The following is a 19,977-nucleotide window of genomic DNA, read 5'->3' on the forward strand; positions in this document are numbered from 1 at the left end:
CTTCCGTTTTCATTCAATTTATTTAATCTTTCAAGGTCTTTTTAACAGAGCTCTTCAATTACACGACTTTCTTCATGCGTGTCCAAGCCACGCCCCTTGAATTGGTTTTTCAATTCGATTTTCCTGCCCAGTTGGGTGATTTTTTTTCAAAACTCCTGGTGGGTTTTATAGCTTTTTCACCCCCTTTGGCTTCTCCTAACCACACTGGCGCTGTGGTGTAAATAAAATAAAGAAACAAAAAGGACTTTTCCTCTTTCTGTTAAATCCTAGCTCACGTTTGCAGTCCAACACCAGCTCTGGCAGGATACACATTTCAAATCTGACATGTTATAATCACAAAACAGAAAATAAAATTAATTTTTCTACCTTTTGTTGTCTGGTTATATTTCAAATCTTGTTGGTCCAAGGCTCTGGTTTTCTTCTGATAACTTGCTTGCCAGGGTCTCCTTCTTTCTGCATGCTAACCATCCATCTGCCAACTCTGTCCTCCCTTTCCATTTCCCTTCCCTTCCCAGGAAGTCTGGTATCTTTCCTTTTTTTCATCTCCCTCCACAGATCCACCTTTTCTTAAATACCCTTTCATCCGGCATCTCTCCCTCCTTCCCCACCATCCCAGAGTCCACCATCTCTCCGTTTCTTTTCCTAATTACCCTCCTATCCAGTATCTCTATCCCTCCTCCACACCATCCCTTGTGTCCAATTTCTCTCCCTTTCTGTTCCTTCCCTCCCTAAATCCCATGGTCCATCATCTCTCTCCCTCTCCTCTATTTTCAGACCCATTATTTCTTCCCCCCCCCAAAGTTTGGCATATGCATGTCTCTTTGAACACCCCCTTCCCTCCGTGTACTTCTAAATCATGGTCCCCCCCCAAAGGCCTGTCCCCCCTTAAAGGTCTGCCTGTCCCACCTTGAAGGCCTGCACCCCCCTCGAAGGCCTGTCCCTTCCCCTTGTAGGCCTGTCCCCCCCTTGAAGGCCTGCCTGCCTGTCCCCCCCTTGAAGGTCTGCACCCCCCGAAGGCCTGCACCCCCCCGAAGGCCTGTCCCCCACTTGAAGGCCTGTCCCACCCCCTTGTAGCTTCTCCCCCCCCCTTGTAGGCCTGTCCCCCCTTGAAGGCCTGCCTGCCTGCCTTTCCCCCCTTGAAGGCCTGTCCCCCCTTGAAGGCCTGCACCCCTTGAAGGTCTGCACCCCCCCCCCCGAAGGCCTGTCCCCCCTTGAAGGCCTGCCTGCCTGCCTGTCACCCCCTCCCCCTTGAAAGCCTGCTTGCCTGCCCGCCCGCCCCACCCTGAAGGCCTGATGCCCCGACCCACCCCGAAGGACCGCTCGCCCCCCTGGCCTCCCCGCACCACCTATGAACAGCCGCAGCAGGATCGCGAAGTCAGCGTCAGCGATCCCTGCGCTGCTTCCTGCGCCACGGTCCCGCCCCTCCTCTGACATCAGAGGAGGGGCGGGATCGCGGCGCAGGAAGCAGCGCAGGGATGCTGACGCTGACTTCGCGATCCTGCTGCAGGCTGCTTCACAGGTGGTGCAGGAAGGTCAGTGGGGCGAGCGGTCCTTCGGGGGTGGCGGGGGACTGAACGGCAAGGCCGGGAACACCCCCTTAGGGCTGGTACCCGGGGCGGCCCGCCTCCCCCGCCCCCCCCCTAGGTACGCCACTGAAGCCAACAAATAACCAAACAAGTGCTCATATATACGTAACAACAGCAGGACACACTCAAACTGCTATCCTAAGTTTAGGAACACCAACCAACACAGGACACCACAACACTAGTCGAAACTAGACAAACGCGGCACATTAGGAGTGGATACAGGGAAAAACATATAACAAGGAAATAAGGAAGTAGCAAGCAGCAGGCACAGAAGAGAACACACATTCACACAAGCAAAAAGGAACAGTAAAAGAAAAGAGAGTACTCCAGAAAGGCGGACAGCAATGGAAGCAGAGGGACTCCAGAATAGAGAGCTGCACGGGAACGGGGACGACGGGAATCCCACAGGACCCGTGGGCATCCCGCGGGTTCCCCCTTCGGGTCACGGGGATCCCATGGGGATGCCCCCTAGGGTCACGGGAATCCCATGGGGACGCCCCCTAGGGTCACGGGGATCCCGTGGGGACGCCTCCGAGGGTCGCGGGGTTCCTGCGGGGCTGGATGTACTCAGTCGTGCGGCTCTTCTCCCTACCTGCTCTGCTTGCAGCACAGAGTCGAATGGAAGTCTTCCCACGTCAGCGCTAACGTCGGAGGGGAGGGAGGGCTTAAACAAAGCCCTCCCTCCCTCCCTCCGATGTCAGCGCTGACGTTGGGAAGACTTCCGTTCGGCTCTGTGCTGCAGGCAGGGCAGGAAAGGAGAAGAAGAGTAGCCTCGCGGCTTGAGTGGCGTACCAAGGGAGGGGGGCGGTCCGCCCCAGGTGCAGCACAGCCGGCCAGGTCCCCTTACTTTTGTGGCGCTTCCCCGACCGACAACAGCCCCGGTCCGACAAACCTCCCTGCCCTGTAGCCGCGAATCTAAATTACCTTCTTACAGCAGCTGTAAGAAGGTAATTTAGATCCGCGGCTACAGGGCAGGGAGGTTTGTCCAACCGGGCCTGTTCTGTTGTCGGTTGGGTGGGGAAGCGCCACAAAGGTAAGGGGTGGGGAGGGAGAAAGAGAGGAAAGGTGGAGTGGAGAAGAAAAGACGCTTAAGGGAAATGGGTAAAACTGAGGGGGGAGAAGGACGCTGAAAGCACTGGGGAAGACAAAGGGGTGAAGAAGGACGCTGAAAGGCCATGGGGAAGGTGGGTTGGGGGTGGGAGAAGGACACTGAAAGGCCATGGGGAAGATGGGGGGGGAGAAGGATGCTGAAAGGACATGGGGAAGACAGAGGGGGGGGAGAAGGACACTGAAAGCACATGTGGAAGACAGAGGGGGGAGAAGGACACTGACAGGACATGGGGAAGATGGGGGGGGGAGAAGGACGCTGAAAGGAAATGGGGAAGAGAGAGTGGGGAGAAGACGCTGGCAGGGAAGAAGACAGAGATGCCAGTCTATGGGGGGAGTGGAGGGAAGAAGATGGGTGCCAGACCAATTTGGAAGGGGGGAGAAAGGGAGAGGCACAGTAACAGAGCAAATGGAAGACGCAGAGGGAAGAGAGACAGTGGATGGAAGGAATTGAATGAGAACATGAGGAAAGCAGAAACCAGGCAACAAAGGTAGGAAAAGAATTCTATTTCTTTTTTTTTTTTTTTTGCTTCAGGATAAAGTAGTATATTAGTTGTGTTGATAAAAATTTATAATGAAAACTACTGGGTCAAATTTTAAACTGCATCTCCCAAAAAGCAGAACCATACAGCAAAACTGAAAAGGAAGAACTTGTAATGTGAACTTCACTTCAATATATAAACTTTCAACCAGAGAGGTGCTCAGAACCTTGAAAAACAAGGTGGAATAAATGCTAACTGGGGACAAGCCCCTATAAGCATTTCAGTGTTCTATCATTGCATCCTCTCCCGTGATAGAAAGAAATATGGTGAAAAATATTTTACTAATGTCCCAAATCAATCATGTGAAAAAATAATAACTTCAACGCTTTTCAAATGTGAACTTAACTTGCAAAGGTGCTTGGGGAAGCTGTCTCACTCCAGCAGACTCTAATGCGTTTTGCCAGAGGCTTCTTCAGAGAGCCGCCAAACAAGCTGGAACTGAGTGAAAACTTCTTCCTTCCTCGTCACCCTTGATTACATCACTTCCTGGTAAAATCAGTAAAATATTTTTCACCATATTTCTTTCTATCACGGGAGAGGATGCAATGATAGAACACTGAAATGCTTATAGGGGCTTGTCCCCAGTTAGCATTTATTCCACCTTGTTTTTCAAGGTTCTGAGCACCTCTCTGGTTGAAAGTTTATATATTGAAGTAAAGTTCACATTACAAGATCTTCCTTTTCAGTTTTGCTGTATGATAAAAATTTATAAACATTAGAGGCTCTGGTAGAAACCCGTTTACAAAGTATGTATTCTTCCCAATTAATATTTCCAAATTAATAAAGTCTTTTTGCTTATTTGTAAATGGGTTTCTATCAGAGCCTTTAATTCAGTAGCATAATTAAATGAAATAACTATTTCTTAAGTTTATAGGGACGGGCGGGGACGGAGGGGAATCCTCGCGGGGGACGGAGGGATTCCTCACGGGGACAGGTGGGACTTTGGCGGGGACGGATGGGATTTCTGTCCCCATGCAACTCTCTACTCCAGAAGATGAGCTTTCCAGTGTTCTGCACAGACTGTCATATGTATGCAGTCGGTGTCAGGAACTGAAAAGCTTGAAGAGGGAAGTCAGGTAACTGAAGGACCGGATTCATGAACTGGAAGGACTCTACATCACAGAAGACCCACTCAGGACAGCGGAGGACTTCATGAGAGGGAGACACATTGAGGAAGAAGTCAGAGAACTCGATGAATTCATTGAGGAGGCCTACAGGGGGAGGGTGGAAGAACACAAACATCAGAGGAAAGATGAAGACACACCAACATGGAAGGGAGAACAAGTGGAAGACGACTCCAAGGAAGATACCCACAGAGGAATCCTGAAGGAAGGGGAGAAATGGTCTAGTCGATGCACAGAAAAAGAAGCAGCTAAGCACACCGAGGACATAGAAGAAGAAGCAGCGAAGCACTCCGAGAACATAGACCTGCGACCGGAGTAAAAACTGATGAAGGGGAAGTCCGCGATCCTAGTGGGAGACTCAATCCTCAGGCAAGTGGACAGCCACATAGCAGGTGGGAGAGAGAATCGACTGGTGACCTGCCTCCCAGGAGCGAGAACAAAGGACATCGTGGACAAAATTGGAAAGATCCTAGAAGGAGCAGAGATGGAAGAGACTGCAGTAATAATCCACATCGGAACAAATGATGTCAGCAGGAGGGACTATAGCAGAAGTGCACTGATAGAACAGTTCAAGATTCTGGGAAGGAAGTTGAAAATGAGGACTCAGAGGATAGTGTTTTCAGAGATCCTACCAGTACTAAGGGCAAATGTGAAGAGGCAGACAGAACTATAATCAATAAATGCATGGATGAGGAGATGGTGTGAGGAAGAGGGGTTCCACTTCGTGAAGAACTGGACAACGTTTTGGGGCAAGAGCAAGCTCTTCAGGAGAGATGGACTATACCTGAGCGCGGCGGGAACTAGACTTCTGGCAAACAACGTCAAGAGAGGAATAGAACAGGCTTTAAACTAAGAAGAAGGGGAAAGCCGACAGTCGACCAAGTGTTGACGATTCGGGAAAAGGTATCCTGTGAAGATACTATGAGGGAAAAATGCTGGGAAGAAACAACGGGCAAAACACAGGAGCGGATTGAACCAGAGGAGGAGGATAAGAGGATTGTAGCACAGGAGAAGAAAATAAAGATCGAAGCACAGGTAAAGGAAACGAAGACAAAAAATTACCAGGAGCCTAAGGAACAAAATGGGGGAACTAGAAGTCATGGCCTGAGAACCTAGACATCATTGGGGTCTCCGAAATATGGTGGAATGAAGAAAACAAATGGGACATAGCACTGCCGGGGTACAAACTCTATTGCGAGGCAGTTCAGGGCAGAAAGGAGGAGGAATAGCTCTGTACATAAAAGAAAGCATACACTCGACCAGAGTGGACACAGCAGCGACGACCAACAAATTGGAATCGCTATGGGTTAAAATACCGGGAAGGAAAAGGCCTGAGATAAAGATGGGCCTGTACTATCGTCCACCTGGACAAAACAAAACTACCAATGAAGAAATGGAAGCTGAGATGAAACGGGAATGCAAAAACAGTAACACGATCATTATGGGAGACTTCAACTATCCTGGAATAGACTGGAGTCTTGGAAACTCAAAATGCGCTAGGGAGACCGGATTCCTAGAAGCTATACAGGACTGCTTCATGGATCAGCTTGTCAGAGAACCGACAAGAGGAAATGCCACTCTGGATCTATCTAATCCTTAATGGGCTAAGAGGACCTGCAAAGGACGTGGAAGTAGCGGGACCGTTGGGAAACAGCGATCATAACATGATCAAGTTCAAAGTTGAAGTAGGAATACCAAAGGGAAAGAGAATCACAGCAACAACTTTTAACTTCAAGAAAGGAAACTATAAAGCAATGAGGGTAATGGTAAGGAAGAAACTCAGGAACAACACAAAGAAATGGCAGACTGTAGAGCAAGCCTGGTCTTTATTCAAGGACACAGTAAGCGAGGCACAAAATCGGTATATCCCCAGATTCAGAAAAGGGTGCAAAAAGAGCCGAACAAAAGACCTGGCGTGGATAACTAAAGAAGTGAAGAAAGTGATAGGGGATGAGAAGAATTCTGTCAAGAAATGGAAAAAGGGCAAAACCGAGGAGAACCAGAATGAACACAGGAAGTATCAAAAAGAATGTCACCTCATGGTTAGAAAAGCAAAAAGAGAATATGAAGAGAGGCTAGCCAGGGAAGCACGAAATTTCAAACCGTTCTTCAGATATGTTAAAGGGAAGCAGCCGGCTAGGGAGGAGGTGAGACCGCTGGATGAGGGAGATAGGAAGGGAGGGGTGAAGGAGGAGAAAGAAGTGGCGGAAAGACTAAACATGTTCTTTTCGTCAGTATTTACAAAAGAAGACACATCCAACATACTGGAACCTGAACAAATCTTCAAAGGAGACCAAACAGAGAAATTAACATCCATGGAAGTAAGCCTTGAGGACGTACACAGGCAGATAGAAAAATTAAAATCTGACAAATCACCGGGCCTGGACGGAATCCACCCTAGAGTATTGAAAGAACTAAAGGAGGAAATAGCGGAACTACTACAGCAGTTTTGTAATCTATCTCTGAAAACAGGCATGATCCCGAAGGATTGGAAGATAGCCAATGTTACGCCCATCTTTAAAAAGGGATCGAGAGGTGACCCGGGGAATTACAGACCGGTAAGTCTGACCTCGGTTCCGGGGAAAATGGCGGAAGCGCTGATAAAAGATAGCATCGAGGAGCATCTAGAGAGGCATAAACTTATGAAAACAAGCCAACATGGCTTCTGCAAGGGAAGATAGTGCCTGACGAACTTATTGCACTTCTTCGAAGGAATTAACAAACAGATGGACAAAGGGGACCCTATAGACATTGAATACTTAGACTTCCAAAAAGCCTTTGAACGCCTACTTCGGAAACTAAAGAACCATGGGGTGGAAGGAGACGTACACAGATGGATCAGGAATTGGTTGGTGGGCAGAAAGCAGAGGGTAGGAGTGAAGGGCCACTACTCGGACTGGAGTGGTGTTCCGCAGGGGTCGGTGCTTGGATCGCTGCTATTCAATGTATTTATAAATGATCTAGAAACGAGGGCGAAGAGCGAAGTAATAAAATTTGCAGATGACACCAAGCTATTCAATGGGGCTAGGACTAAAGAGGACTGCGAAGATTTACAAAGGGACCTAAACAAACTAGGGGAGTGAGTGACGAGATGGCAGATGAAGTTCAATGTAGAGAAATACAAAGTCTTACATGTAGGAAACAGAAACCTGAGGTACAGTTACACAATGGGAGGGCTGTTATTGAGTGAGAGTTCCTAAGAAAGGGACTTGGGGGTAATAGTGGACATGACAATGAAGCCATCGGCACAATGCGCAGCGGCTGCTAAGAAAGCAAATAGAATGCTAGGAATAATCAAGAAGGGTATTACAAGCAGAACGAAAGAAGTTATCCTGCCATTGTATTGGGCGATGGTGCGCCCGCATCTGGAGTACTGCATCCAATATTGGTTGCCATACCTAAAGAAGGATATGGCGATACTTGTGAGGGTTCAGAAGAGAGCGACGCGTTTGATAAAAGGTATGGAAAACCTTTCATACGCTGAAAGATTAGAGAGACTGGGGCTTTTTTCGCTGGAGAAGCGGAGACTTAGAGGGGATATGATAGAGACTTATAAGATCACGAAGGGCATAGAGAAAGTGGAGAGGGACAGATTCTTCAAACTTTCGACAACTACAAGAAAGAGAGGGCATTCCGAAAAATTAAAAGGAGACAGATTCAGAACCAATGCTAGGAAGTTCTTCTTCACCCAATGGGTGATGGACACCTGGAACGCGCTTCCAGAGGGAGTGATAGGACAGGGTACGATATTGGAGTTCAAGAAGGGATTGGACAATTTTCTGAAGGAAAAGGGGATAGAAAGGTATAGATAGAGGGCTAGTATACAGGTCATGGACCTGATGGGCCACTGCATGAGTGGACGGTATTGGATTTCAAGAAGGGATTGGACAATTTTCTGAAGGAAAAGGGGATAGAAGGGTATAGATAGAGGGCTGATGGGCCGCCGCATGAGCAGACTGCTGGGCATGATGGACCTCAGGTCTGACCCAGCAGAGGCACGGCTTATGTTCTTAGATGTATGCCTACCATTAGTAGTGAAAGCAAAAAAAAAGAAGACAGTATCATTCTTGACCAACATGATCAATAAATCATTAAAGTGCAGGTTGCTACCCTGATAAATTAAAAAAAGAGACGTACTCGTAGTTGAACTTTTGCTGAAAAGTGAAAAGCTGGAAAGGGCCTCTGTGGACAACTATTGTCCCACTTCTTTGTTATTTTTAGAAAAAAAAAATTAAGAATTTGCTACTAAACCAACTACAGGATTTTTTTGGGGGGAATATTCAATTACTAGACAAGAGAACATGTTCATCTTGATTCTATCCTGATCTTTCAGATAGAAATTAAAAGTATGTCCGCTGTCATAGAGCAGAGAACCTGCGCTAGTCCCATACCCATGGCACCCTCTGGCACAGCATAGCTTACATTTGCTATTGTAACTTGTTTAGTCTGTGTCTGGGGAGAAAAAACATCCCTCAATTGTTCTGAGTGAGGAGCAGCTTGTTCTTTTCCAGATTCACATTTTATTGTAGTCTGCAAGAGACACAGCAATTCTGTGGTAGCTTGGTTGCTTCCTTGAAAGATTTCCACGCTATCAAGCAGTCTTCCAGATAAGGATGAATTTGGACATCTTGTTGCCACATGAAGGCTTGTGCCATCACCACCACAACTTTGGAGAAGGTTCTGGGAACTGTCATTGGATCCAAGTGCATGGCTTGAAACTGAAAATGATGCCATAGAATTGCAAATTTCAAGCAATCTTTGAGGGCTGCCTAGATCAGAACATGAAGGTAATGCTTTCTTACGATCTAGGGAAGCCAAAACCTGCTATAACTGATCTTAGAGTTTCCATCTTGACATAAGGAATTTTTAAAGGCTTGATTTACTCCTGTTAATTTCAGAACAGGAGAAAGGTATCTTACTAATTTGGAACTATAAAGTACTGTATATAGAATATCATCCAGTTGTCTTCTCCAATCTGGGAAGTAGAATAACTGCTGCTAGACTGATAACATTTTTAAGCTTTGACTGAACAACAAATTTTGAAAGGAGCATGACGGAGAAATTAGAAAGGAATCTGGAAGAAGTCTGGCAAATTCCAACTTATTCTTTTGTCCTACATCCTCTATGACCCACTGAAGTAATACGACTCCATTCTCTCAGAGAATGACCTATCTGAAGAGGAGAATGGATCCCAATGGCTTCACTGTAAAGATTTGACAGCATCGACCATCGTGATCCATGGGTATCATATTTTCTATCAGGACAAAAGGAAGACTGTTAAAAAGGTCAGTCTAGACCAGTGGTCTCAAACTCGCAGCCCGGGGGCCACATGTGGCCCACCAGGTACTATTTTGAGGCCCTCAGTATGTTTATCATAATCACAAAAGTAAAATAAAACAGTTTCTTGATCATATGTCTCTTTAGCTATAAATTACAGTATTATTATTAAGACTTAGCCAAAAGGAAAGATTTATAAACTATAAAGAGTTTTTACCTCATGCAAAATTGTCACTTCTTTAATAAGACATTAACTATTTTTTTCAGAGGCCCTCCAAGTACCTACAAATCCAAAATGTTTGAGTTTGAGACCACTGGTCTAGACACTGGTTATACTAGAACATCCTGAACAATGCAACTTAACATCTTTGAATCTGGATCTGCTAGAGGAAGAACAAGTTGAGAGTCTGGGTTTGTCCTCAGGAAGTCTTTGAGGCTTAGAGTCACCCAGATCTTCTCTAAATCATCAAAACAGAATCTTATCTCTATGAGATAACCTGCTAAGATAGGATTTAGATGCAGCATCTACAGACCAATTTTTTAGCCATAGGAGCCTTTTAGATGATACAGCTAAAGCCATGCTTCAAGCAGAAGTGTGAAGGAGATCATTAAAAGCATCTGCAATAAAAACTAAATTAGGTTGAAGGAACAAATAAACTGAAAATCTAGAAACAAACTTTGCAGACTGAATGCTTAAGCAGAGTCTAATTTTCTATCCTAAATATTTTTCAGTACTGTACTTCTTTCCACTGTCTGGAAAAATTTTCTTAGTTACCAGTGTAACTAAGGCATTCACTCTGGGTTGTTAAATTTCTCTCTGTTTTCAGGAACCCCAAAATTGAGTTTAGCCATTGTTCTCCCTACAATTAAACCTGTCTAAATAACTTCATGCAAGGTAAAGAAATTTGAAGGGCTCTCTCATTCTCTGCAAAATAGAAGCTCCAACAGAAGCTCTCCCTTGACAAAAAGAATAAAATTTCCAAAGTCTCCAGCAATTCAGAATAGAAGGCTGGTCCTCTCTAAAAGCCGAAAAACAGAGGGCTCATTCCCTTCAGCTGGAGGGATCTCTCCCTGCCTACACAATGGAAGCAACTCTGAAATGTAATGAAAACTCATTTTATGGAGAAGAGAAGGTCACAGTCCTTCAATAACTCTAGATGCTTTTTCTTTGCTGGTAGATGGTCAGGAACAGACCTAGAAATCCAAGCAGTGAATTTCCCGAGAGTGCTACAAAGAAAAGCATTATATAAGAGAACATTGTGCTTCAGACTCAGTATCAAATGGAGCAGGCTTAGAAGTTTCTACTACTGCAGACAAACATAAGGTGACCATAAGTCCCGTTTTGAACGGGACAGTCCCGTTTTTAGATTCCCTGTCCCGTTGTCCCCACACATAGCTTCGGGATACCGAAATATCCCATTTTCAGGGACAGCGTCCTGAAGCTGTGCGCGGGGACAATGGGACAGGCATTCGCTTCCTGTCCCTCCCTGCCACGTGCAAAAAAAAAAAAGCCTCTTTTTCTGGCCTCTTGCAGCGCTGGAGGAAGGGAGAGAAGGGCAGAAACTGAGATTTGGAGCTGGGGATCTCTGGTTTATCTGCAAACGAGAGCAACAATGAAAGCAGGCAACAAGCCATTTCCTATTTGGCACAATGAAGAGGCGGATCTTCTCACTGAGGGCTGAGTGACGCAAACATCCTTTCCGCCTCTCCAGCTCCACTGCTGCCCCGAATCTCTCCTGCCTGTTGCCCTCTCTCCCCCAAATCGCTGCCCGAATTGCTTCTGCCTGCCACCCTGCTCTTCCCCGAATCTCTCCTGCCCGCCACCCTGCTCTTCCCCGAATCTCTCCTGCCCTTCCCCGCACTGCAAGCCCGTGGTTTTAACCCATGGGTTTAAAGTGGGTTAAAACCATGGGCTCGCTGGGCTACAAAAGTAAAATAAAAGTAAAAGCATGAAAGTATGGGTTTCTGCCCTACCCTAGGAGAGCAGGAGAATCGGGGTCCCCCCAAAAAACAAAAACCCAACAAAAACAAAAACCCTGACACAAAACGCATGCGCAGACCATCTGCAGGGAATGCAGATGGTTTGCGCATGCATCAAGGTTGCACACTAGCGATCTGTACAGGCAGAGGAGGCGCTCCTCTGATCGCCCTCATTAGAATTTTTTGCTGTTGTGAACTGGTTGGGCCTGCTGGAATTGACCACGGATCAGCCAGAGAAATCAGGTTAGTGAATCTAGCACATAGTAAAATGACCTATACCAAATAACTCTAAAAGGTGCACCAGCCTGCTGAGAAGAGAACAGAGGTCCAGAAATTTGATGATTCCAAATGCTATTTTATTCTTAGACAAATTTGGTCTACCAGATCGTTTCTTGAGCTCACCCCCTTTTCACATTAGTAGGTGCTACACTAGACTAATTCCTTATATCATGGTCATCTAATAAGACAGCTTCAGTTAGTATGAAGTACTGCATTATGCCTCCTGTTTGTGGAACAATATTCCCTTAGACATTAGAATGAATCACCCTTAAAAAAATGAAACCTTTAAAATCTCTCTCTTCACACAGGCATTCCCTCAGAATTAAAGACTTAAACACTTACTCCTAGGCTATCCTAAAGCAGCAGTATATCTTGCATACTATTTTGGTTTTTTAAATTTAGATTTACTATAATCGCCTTTTTGTTCCCCCCCTACCCTGTTTTTGATGGTAGGCTCTTATCCTCTTGTTGTTGTAAAGTGCCATCAACTTGTATTTGATGAATTGCGGATCTAAAAAGAATGTGGAGGTGCAAAGGAAACTCTTCTGGTTAGAGATTGAGGCCCCAACCACTAGACTGCAATGTGCTTCCACTAGCCAAGGCAGCAGCTGCTGCTGGAGCAAATCCCTCTGCGGGTACCAGCGAGAGAGAAGCACACCCTGGTGTGAATGCAACTGTGCCCTTGCCCAGGGGACCACGTTCATGGTCGCAATCATTGATTCCAGCACCTGAAAATAATGCCAGGCCAATGGATCCATCCCATTCCGAAACTCCTTTATCTAACACCTAAGCTTCCTTCTGAGGGCTTCTAGGAGGAACACCATGTCCTCTCTGGAGTCGATTTGTACTCTTATATACTCCAAGATCTGCATTGGTTCCAGATGGCTTTTCCAAAAGTGGACCACTCAGCCTAGCTTCTGAAGTAGCTGAATCACTCTTTGAGCTGCTAGCCTGCCTTCAGATACAAATATCTAAATACGGATGTATTTTTACTCTGTGCAAGTGTGCTTCAACTTCAACAATTACCTTGGTGAAGGTCTGTGGTGCCGTGTCCAGCATGAAGGATAAGGCCATAAACTGGAAGTGTTACTCCAGTCCATGTAAATGCAAAACTTTCTGTGCTCTGGAAAAATGGGAATGTGCATAGGCCTCCGTCAAATCCAGCGAGGCGAGAAACTCCCCAGGCGCCACTAAAGCAGTCACTGACTGCACTGTCTCCATTCAGAAAGGGGGTATATTTTGAGGGCCACATTTACCACTTTGAGGTCTAGAATTGGCCTCCAGTCTTCAGAGCCTCTCTTGGGCACTATGAAGTACAGTATACCGAGTATCTGCCAGAGTCCAAGTCTTCCTCGATCCAACAGCCTTTGCACTGTTGCTTGAACTTTGGCTGCTTTTTCCAGTTTCCCAGCCAGAGAGTCCAGAAAAAGGTCCAAGAGGGGACAAAAGAACTCAAGCTTGTACTCCTTCTGTATAATGTCCAGTACCCAGTGGTCTATAGCAGGGGTAGGGAACTCCGGTCCTCGAGAGCCGTATTCTAGTCGGGTTTTCAGGATTTCCCCAATGAATATGCAGGAGATCTATTTGCATGCACTGCTTGAAAGCTTGAATGTATATTCATTGGGGAAATCCTGAAAACCAGACTGGAATATGGCTCTCGAGGACTGGAGTTCCCTACCCCTGGTCTATAGTATCTCTGCCTATGCTCCCCAATAGATCAACAACTTCCCTCTGATGCGTGGAGGCTTGGCTGATGGCTTGGTGTCATAACGACTTCTCGGGAGTTGTGGCAGCGCGGGATCCTGAAGACTGGGGGCACCTGGCCCCTCCAAATTTTTGTCTGGAGCCTTGAAAAGATCTCTAGCCCAAAAGCCCTCCTGAGAACTGGTGATATCATCTGGAGATCTGAAAAGTACTGCGACCTGACCCTCTAGGGGCTCAAAGTCTGCTGCCCTGTAAAGACTTCGGCTTGCAATCCTGCACACTGGCCATAAGATCATTCAGACCTTTACCAAGGAGTAAATATCCCAAACAGTAATTTACTTAAGGTCGCCTTAGAGGAGAAATCCACCACCCACTGTCTGATCTATAGTATAATGCGGATGGAAATGGAATAAGAAGACATTTTGCTCACAACTCTGAAAAGATCATACAGAACATCTGTAACTTAATCCACTCTAGACATTAGAAACTGGTGATCCCTCCTGGCTACTGCCTCAGTATCATGGCGCAACTTGAAGAGGCAAGCCCGGATGACAAAAGACACTGCTGCAGCAGAGGACCCCCGACTGGGAGAATAAAGGCATTGAAATAGAGCCCTCTTCATCTCATTCTTCTTCAGACTGGACCTTCCTGTCTTATGTATGGCACTTCCTCAGACTGGACTTTCCTGTCTTATGGTCTAGACCTGTCGGTAACTGTGTTACACCACAGGTCTGCCTGGATTGTTTTCATTTCTTTCCAATAGCACAGATATTTTGTATGTGTTACACATGTAAAATATCTATCCCATAAAATAGAAAAAAAAAGAAAAAATAAGTCCCCCCACTGCCAATGACAGCCCTCCGCATGACCCCTGATCGCTGGTCCACAATCAGCCAGAGAATCGGCAAACAGCAATCCAGTTGGTATTACTGACTGACTTTAGTGCATCTAGACCAGGGGTGTCCAACCTATGGGCCGAGGGCCGCATGCAGCCCCGTGAAGTATTTTGTGTGGCCCTGGTCAAGGGCAATGCAATGTTTTCCTTTGCTGCCCCTGGGTGTTTACCGTCTGGCTGGCTCCCTCCTCTGTCTTGCTGCAGCATTTGTGCGGCCCCAGAAACATTTTTTTTCGGCCAATGCGGCCCAGGGAAGCCAAAAGGTTGGACACCCCTGATCTAGACCTTAGCACCAAAAACAGCCTGGGGGAGTTACAATGGGGTCCAAAAACTAGTGGTTTGGGGATTTTAGAGGTGGGTGAACCCGACTCTAACCCTGATTTTAAACCTCCCCCATCCAATTTTGTTTTACAGCTGTCAGCTTGTTACTCACTATGCCATGCTGTGTGCTAGGAGCTGCAAGTGCTGAAGCTGCAAACAGCTTACAGGGAGAATTTTTGACTCAGCAAGCCTGGAATCCGGACTGATCATTTCTTCAGACTGACTCTTGAGCCCAACGAACTGGACAGAGACCTCAACCCCCTACTACACCTAACCCACGCAAATGGGGGGAGGAAAGTAGTCGGCCCCAGTCCTGTAAAAACTAACACAGTCATTCAGCCTGTGCTCAAGCCCACTGCGGATGAACCTGAGGCGATCCTTGCTCCCAAGGGATCAGTCTCTGAGCTCCCAAACTATTAGTGCAGGCTGTACAAGTGGGTACACTGCAAAGAAGTCTACCCCTTGGAAGCAGACTCTTGATAACAGAGTCTGCGCTCTCCCATAGCCAGAGATGCCCCAAGATTGGGATCCTCTGCAGCACCAAAAAGTCTCACAAACAGTCAGCAAAAAACCCAAATGAAATTGAAAATAAATATAAGCAGAAAAGACAACTGAGGAATTGGAGGACCACCAATAGGGATGGAAGGTGGAGGATGCAAATGAGGCTCTCTACAAGAATTCTCATGAGAAGGGATTGACTACTCACTGGTTCAGGAACAAAGTTTATAGCTAACAAAAACCATGTACAAGATTTAATTCTGCATACAAGAGGCAAAAGAAAAATTCATACAGACATGACTACCTAGACCATGGGTGCCCAACATGTCGATCGCGATCGACCAGTAGCTCAGGAAGGCAACGCGAGTCGATCGCGGAGCCCATCCCGGGCTCCGTGATAGACTCGTGTTGCCGTCCTGATCTACCGGGCCGATCAGCCTTCCTCTCCAGTGTTCTCTCTAGGGCCTTTTAGCTGAGCGGTCCGCCCAGCTGTCATCTGCTGCCGCCGCCGCTGCTGAACATTAAAAAAAAACCAAAAAAAAAAACGGCTTGGAGATTTCAGCCTGTAGCGAACTTATGCTCCGTGGCTCTAACGTGTGCGTGCGGGCTTCCCTTCTCTTCCCTCCGAAACCGGAAGTTATGTCCGGGGGGGGGGGGGGGAGAAGGGAAGCCTGCACGCACATGTTGAGATCCCTGAAGCAAGCGTTCGCTATGGGCTAAGGCGGGAGACAGGTTAGTGAAGCATTTCCTCTTCTTGCTGCCGGGTCCTGCCTACTTTCTGTTTCCGCGAAGGCAGGACCCGGCAGCATTTCCCCCAACAGCTCGATCGCGATGCTGGTCGGCCGAAGCAGGGAGAAGTTGGGGCGGTGTCGGCTTTCGGGCCTGTTATTGGTGGCGGTTTGGGGCCTGTTATTGGTGGCGGTTTGGGTCCTGGTCCCCGATGGCAGTGGCTTGGGGGAGGGCAGGGAGAAAGAAAGAAAAAGGGCAGGCAGGGAGACAGAAGGAAAGAAGAGAAACAGAAAAAAAAGAAAGGGAGGCAGAGAGAAAGAAAGGGCAGGGAGAGAGGAAGGAAAAGTTGGGGGAGGGAACGAGGTCTGGAGGAGAGGAAGCATACAGGCTGAAAGAAGGGAAGAAAGATTGGATGCACAGTCAGAAGAAGAAAGTGCAACCAGAGACTCATGAAATCACCAGACAAGGTAGGAAAAATGATTTTATTTTAAATTTAGTGATCAAAATGTGTCTGAATTTATATCTGCTGTCTATATTTTACACTAAGGTCCCCTTTTACTAAACCGCAATAGAGATTTTTAGCGCAGGGAGCCTATGAGTGTCGAGAGCAGCGCTGGGCATTCAGCGCAGCTCCCTGCGCTCTAAAAATTGCTATCGTGGTTTAGTAAAAAGGGAGGGGGATATATTTGTCTATTTTTGTATGGTTGTTACTGAGGTGATAGTGCATAGAGTCATCTGCTTTGACCTCTTTGAAAAACCCTGGAATAGGAATGATAATTAACATTTTCTATGCGTACAGTGTGCATTGTGGTTTTTTTTTTATTTTATTGTTGGTAGATCATTTTGACTTGGTCATTTTAAAAGTAGCTCGCAAGCCCAAAAAGTGTGGGCACCCCTGACCTAGACAATTTTCACTAATTAATGCCTGGGAAGTTTCAGGATACATTGTCCTCAGTAGATATGTAGAGCAGAACATATTTCCAAGTCAACAGTAGTGGCTTCTAGAGAATTTTGGGCTAGTATCTTTTCGAGCAGGGGTAGGCAACATGTAGCCCTTGAGCCCAATACGGTCTGATATTGAAGTTTATATGGCCCCCAAGACCAGGGAAAATATACACTGAAAACGGCATTAAGCAGATTTTTGGCAATTTTAAATACTGTATTTCACAAATATTTTCAGAATAGCCAATCTAGCAGTTTATCATGTTTAATTAACCTTTTACTTATTTATCACAGGTGGTCTGGTCTATAGAGCTCTGTGCACTTCTGGACCCCCTTGTTTTAGGGTAGATTCTACATGGGGGAAAAAATGGTTTATTTTTGGCATGTCTCAATTTTCTGACTTTGTTTCTGTTTGTTTCACACATTTAATTAATCAGAACATAATACAGTGTATGCATAGGGTTGAATAAGTATTAAGTTACCTTGTGAGCACTATACTATGGTACATAAAGAATGTACATCTTTACCTTAGAGTTAATACTGTTTTATCAATAACTATTTTTCTATGCAACTACCTAGGGAACTAGCTTCCTGACCAAATCACAATATATACAGTACATGTTTACAGAGTATACTGGGAAACATGCAATCAAAGTTTCACTCTGAATTGGCATTGCAAAGATTAGACTATCACTTGCAGGCAGGAAAGCTTAGGGGAGAGGAATTAGGCTGCCACCTGCCTATAAGTTCAAGGACTGCAAGAAAATTAAGTCTTATGAAGAAACAAAAGATCTCATGCACATAAAACCCCAAAGCTAAAAGTAAGCATTACTTTCCTACAACTTTGGTTTTCTTGTCAGCCTCTATTTGATGCTTATCCTGTAGTTTGGGTAGAGCCTCTCTTATGCAATGTTAGCGATAGAAGCATGAAGGTAAGTTAAAGCTGAGAATTTCATCTAAAACATTTTAAAGTGCAAAACAGTACTTACATTTAATAATACCCCGATGGGATGTCTTCCACATATTGTATTATGGTATTTTTTCAAGTAATTGCTAAAAGATACAGGATCTAACTGTTCTATAATGCTCATACCCTGAAAGAGACAATAGACAACTAGGATTACTTCATATGCACATTATATTCTTTTCTTCCAGATAAGCAAACACATTGAGATTATGATATATATTTTATTAAAAGACATGCACTTTTCAGATGAGTTCAGATAAATGGAATAGACTTTATGATTTCAAATGTGCTTCCCATACTGCCTAGTGGAAGAACATTGTTCACAGGAACACAATACCAGCAGTGAAGTTTTCCTTTCTTAAGACAGCAACAAGTAAGCATTTCAAGTTTTGTAAGGAAGCTGCAGTTTAAAAAATAAGTCATAAAATTTAAAGCCCTGGCCCTGAAATTCATTAAGGGAAAATGTTCAGATATGCTGAGCTTTTCCAAACAAAACTGTTGCAACCAATAGTACTTTAAAGCAGCAGATTTTTCAAAGTAATTTCACTGTTCCTTTGCTTCTTTGTTTTCTGCTTTATTCCAAGATATTTTGGTTTTTTATCAATGCATTTTATTTTGGTTTAAAACATAAAGGCATACAGAAAAAACTTTTGGCCAATATTGACTTAAAAAGAAATTCTTCACAAAGTTTGCTGCATTCATGCTTTTAGTGGGTCAGTGTTTCTGATAACAGATCAGTCCAACAAGCTCCTTGATTTATTAAGGACAAAAGTAATAAAGTCAAGTTTCAAAGAAGTCAACACAAATATGCCCAAAACTGAATGTAAAAATTTTAAAAAGTGAAATGTCTTAAGGCCTTTGTTTTAACTTACAAATGAATTATCTAAATTTATTACTAATACTTTTACTTTAGTAAAAGGGTCAGCACAGTGGAAGTGCTATGTACTACCATGTACATGTAGAAGACTAAATTCAATTTCCAAGGGATGCTACTGATTAGAGAATGACACCGGGACAAATTTGTCCTCGTCCCTGCAAAAACTCAATTTCCCCATCCCCACGAGTTTTGTCGCTCTCCCTATCCCATTCCTGTAAGCTGTGCCTTAACCATATAAGCCTCTAACGCTTATGATTTTAAAGTGTTTAAGGCTGGTGCAGATGAGGATGAAGCTTGCAGGAATGGGCCGGGGACGGGACAATGAGTTCCCACGGGGACACGTGTCGTTCTCTACTACCGATTAAGCACTTGGAGGCTCTATGAAGGGGGGCCAAAAAATAATCTTTGTCATCATACAATAGTGACATCTGGTGGCTAGACTCAAACTGAGTTTTAAGTGAGCTGTCTATGATAGTGCTGCTCGATTCAGGAAAAAAAATTTTGATTCGATTCAACCTATTGAATCAATTTTTCGATTCAATTTTCCTTCCCAATAGGGTGTTGGTTTTTTTTTTTCCAAACATCCTGGTGGGTTTATTTTATAGCCTCTTCACCCCTTTTATAGCCTCTTCACTCCCTTTGCCCTCTCCGACCCATACTGGTCCTGTGGTGTAAACAAAATAAACAAACAAAAAGTACTTTTCCTCTCTCTGTTAAATCCTAGCTCACGATCATGGTCCAACACCAGCTCTGGAAGGATACACATTTCAAATCTGACATATTGTAATCACAAAACAGAAAATAAAATTATTTTTCCTACCTTTTGTTGTCTGGTCATTTTTCAAATCATGTTGGACCCAGGCTCTGGTTGTCTTCTGATCAGGCTCTCCTTCTTTCTTCTTTTTCTGTGCTAACCATCCATCTTCCATCTCTGTCCTCCCCTTCTGTTTTCCTTTCCTCTACCGGAGGTCTGGCATCTTTCCTTTTTTTCATCTCCATCCCCACAGGGCTGCAACGATGGACCCCACCATCCACAGATCCACCATCTCTCCTTTTCTCACCTTGTGTCCCTGATCCTATGCTCCCTCCATGCCCAGCATCTTATCTCTGTTTCATGTCTCTCCCCATATCCAGCTTCTTTATCTCTTC

The 19,977-nt window shown here is 45.3% G+C and overlaps 1 protein-coding gene across 3 annotated transcripts in view; it reads right to left on the bottom strand.

The window, feature by feature from the left end:
• The window catches only part of MEMO1 (mediator of cell motility 1), a 191,254-nt gene that overhangs the window by 10,552 nt on the left and 160,725 nt on the right, over positions 1 to 19,977 (bottom strand). For 2 of the 3 annotated variants that reach the window (XM_033938653.1, XM_033938654.1), the window contains exon 8: positions 17,974 to 18,078. In XM_033938653.1, coding sequence (XP_033794544.1) covers positions 17,974 to 18,078 — 105 coding nt within the window. Of the gene's footprint in view, positions 1 to 17,973; positions 18,079 to 19,977 lie in introns of those variants that run through there. The other variant, XR_004538849.1, reaches the window with a different exon arrangement.

Source organism: Geotrypetes seraphini, chromosome 3 (genome assembly GCF_902459505.1).
Source record: "Geotrypetes seraphini chromosome 3, aGeoSer1.1, whole genome shotgun sequence".
NCBI classification, from domain to species: Eukaryota; Metazoa; Chordata; class Amphibia; order Gymnophiona; family Dermophiidae; genus Geotrypetes; species Geotrypetes seraphini.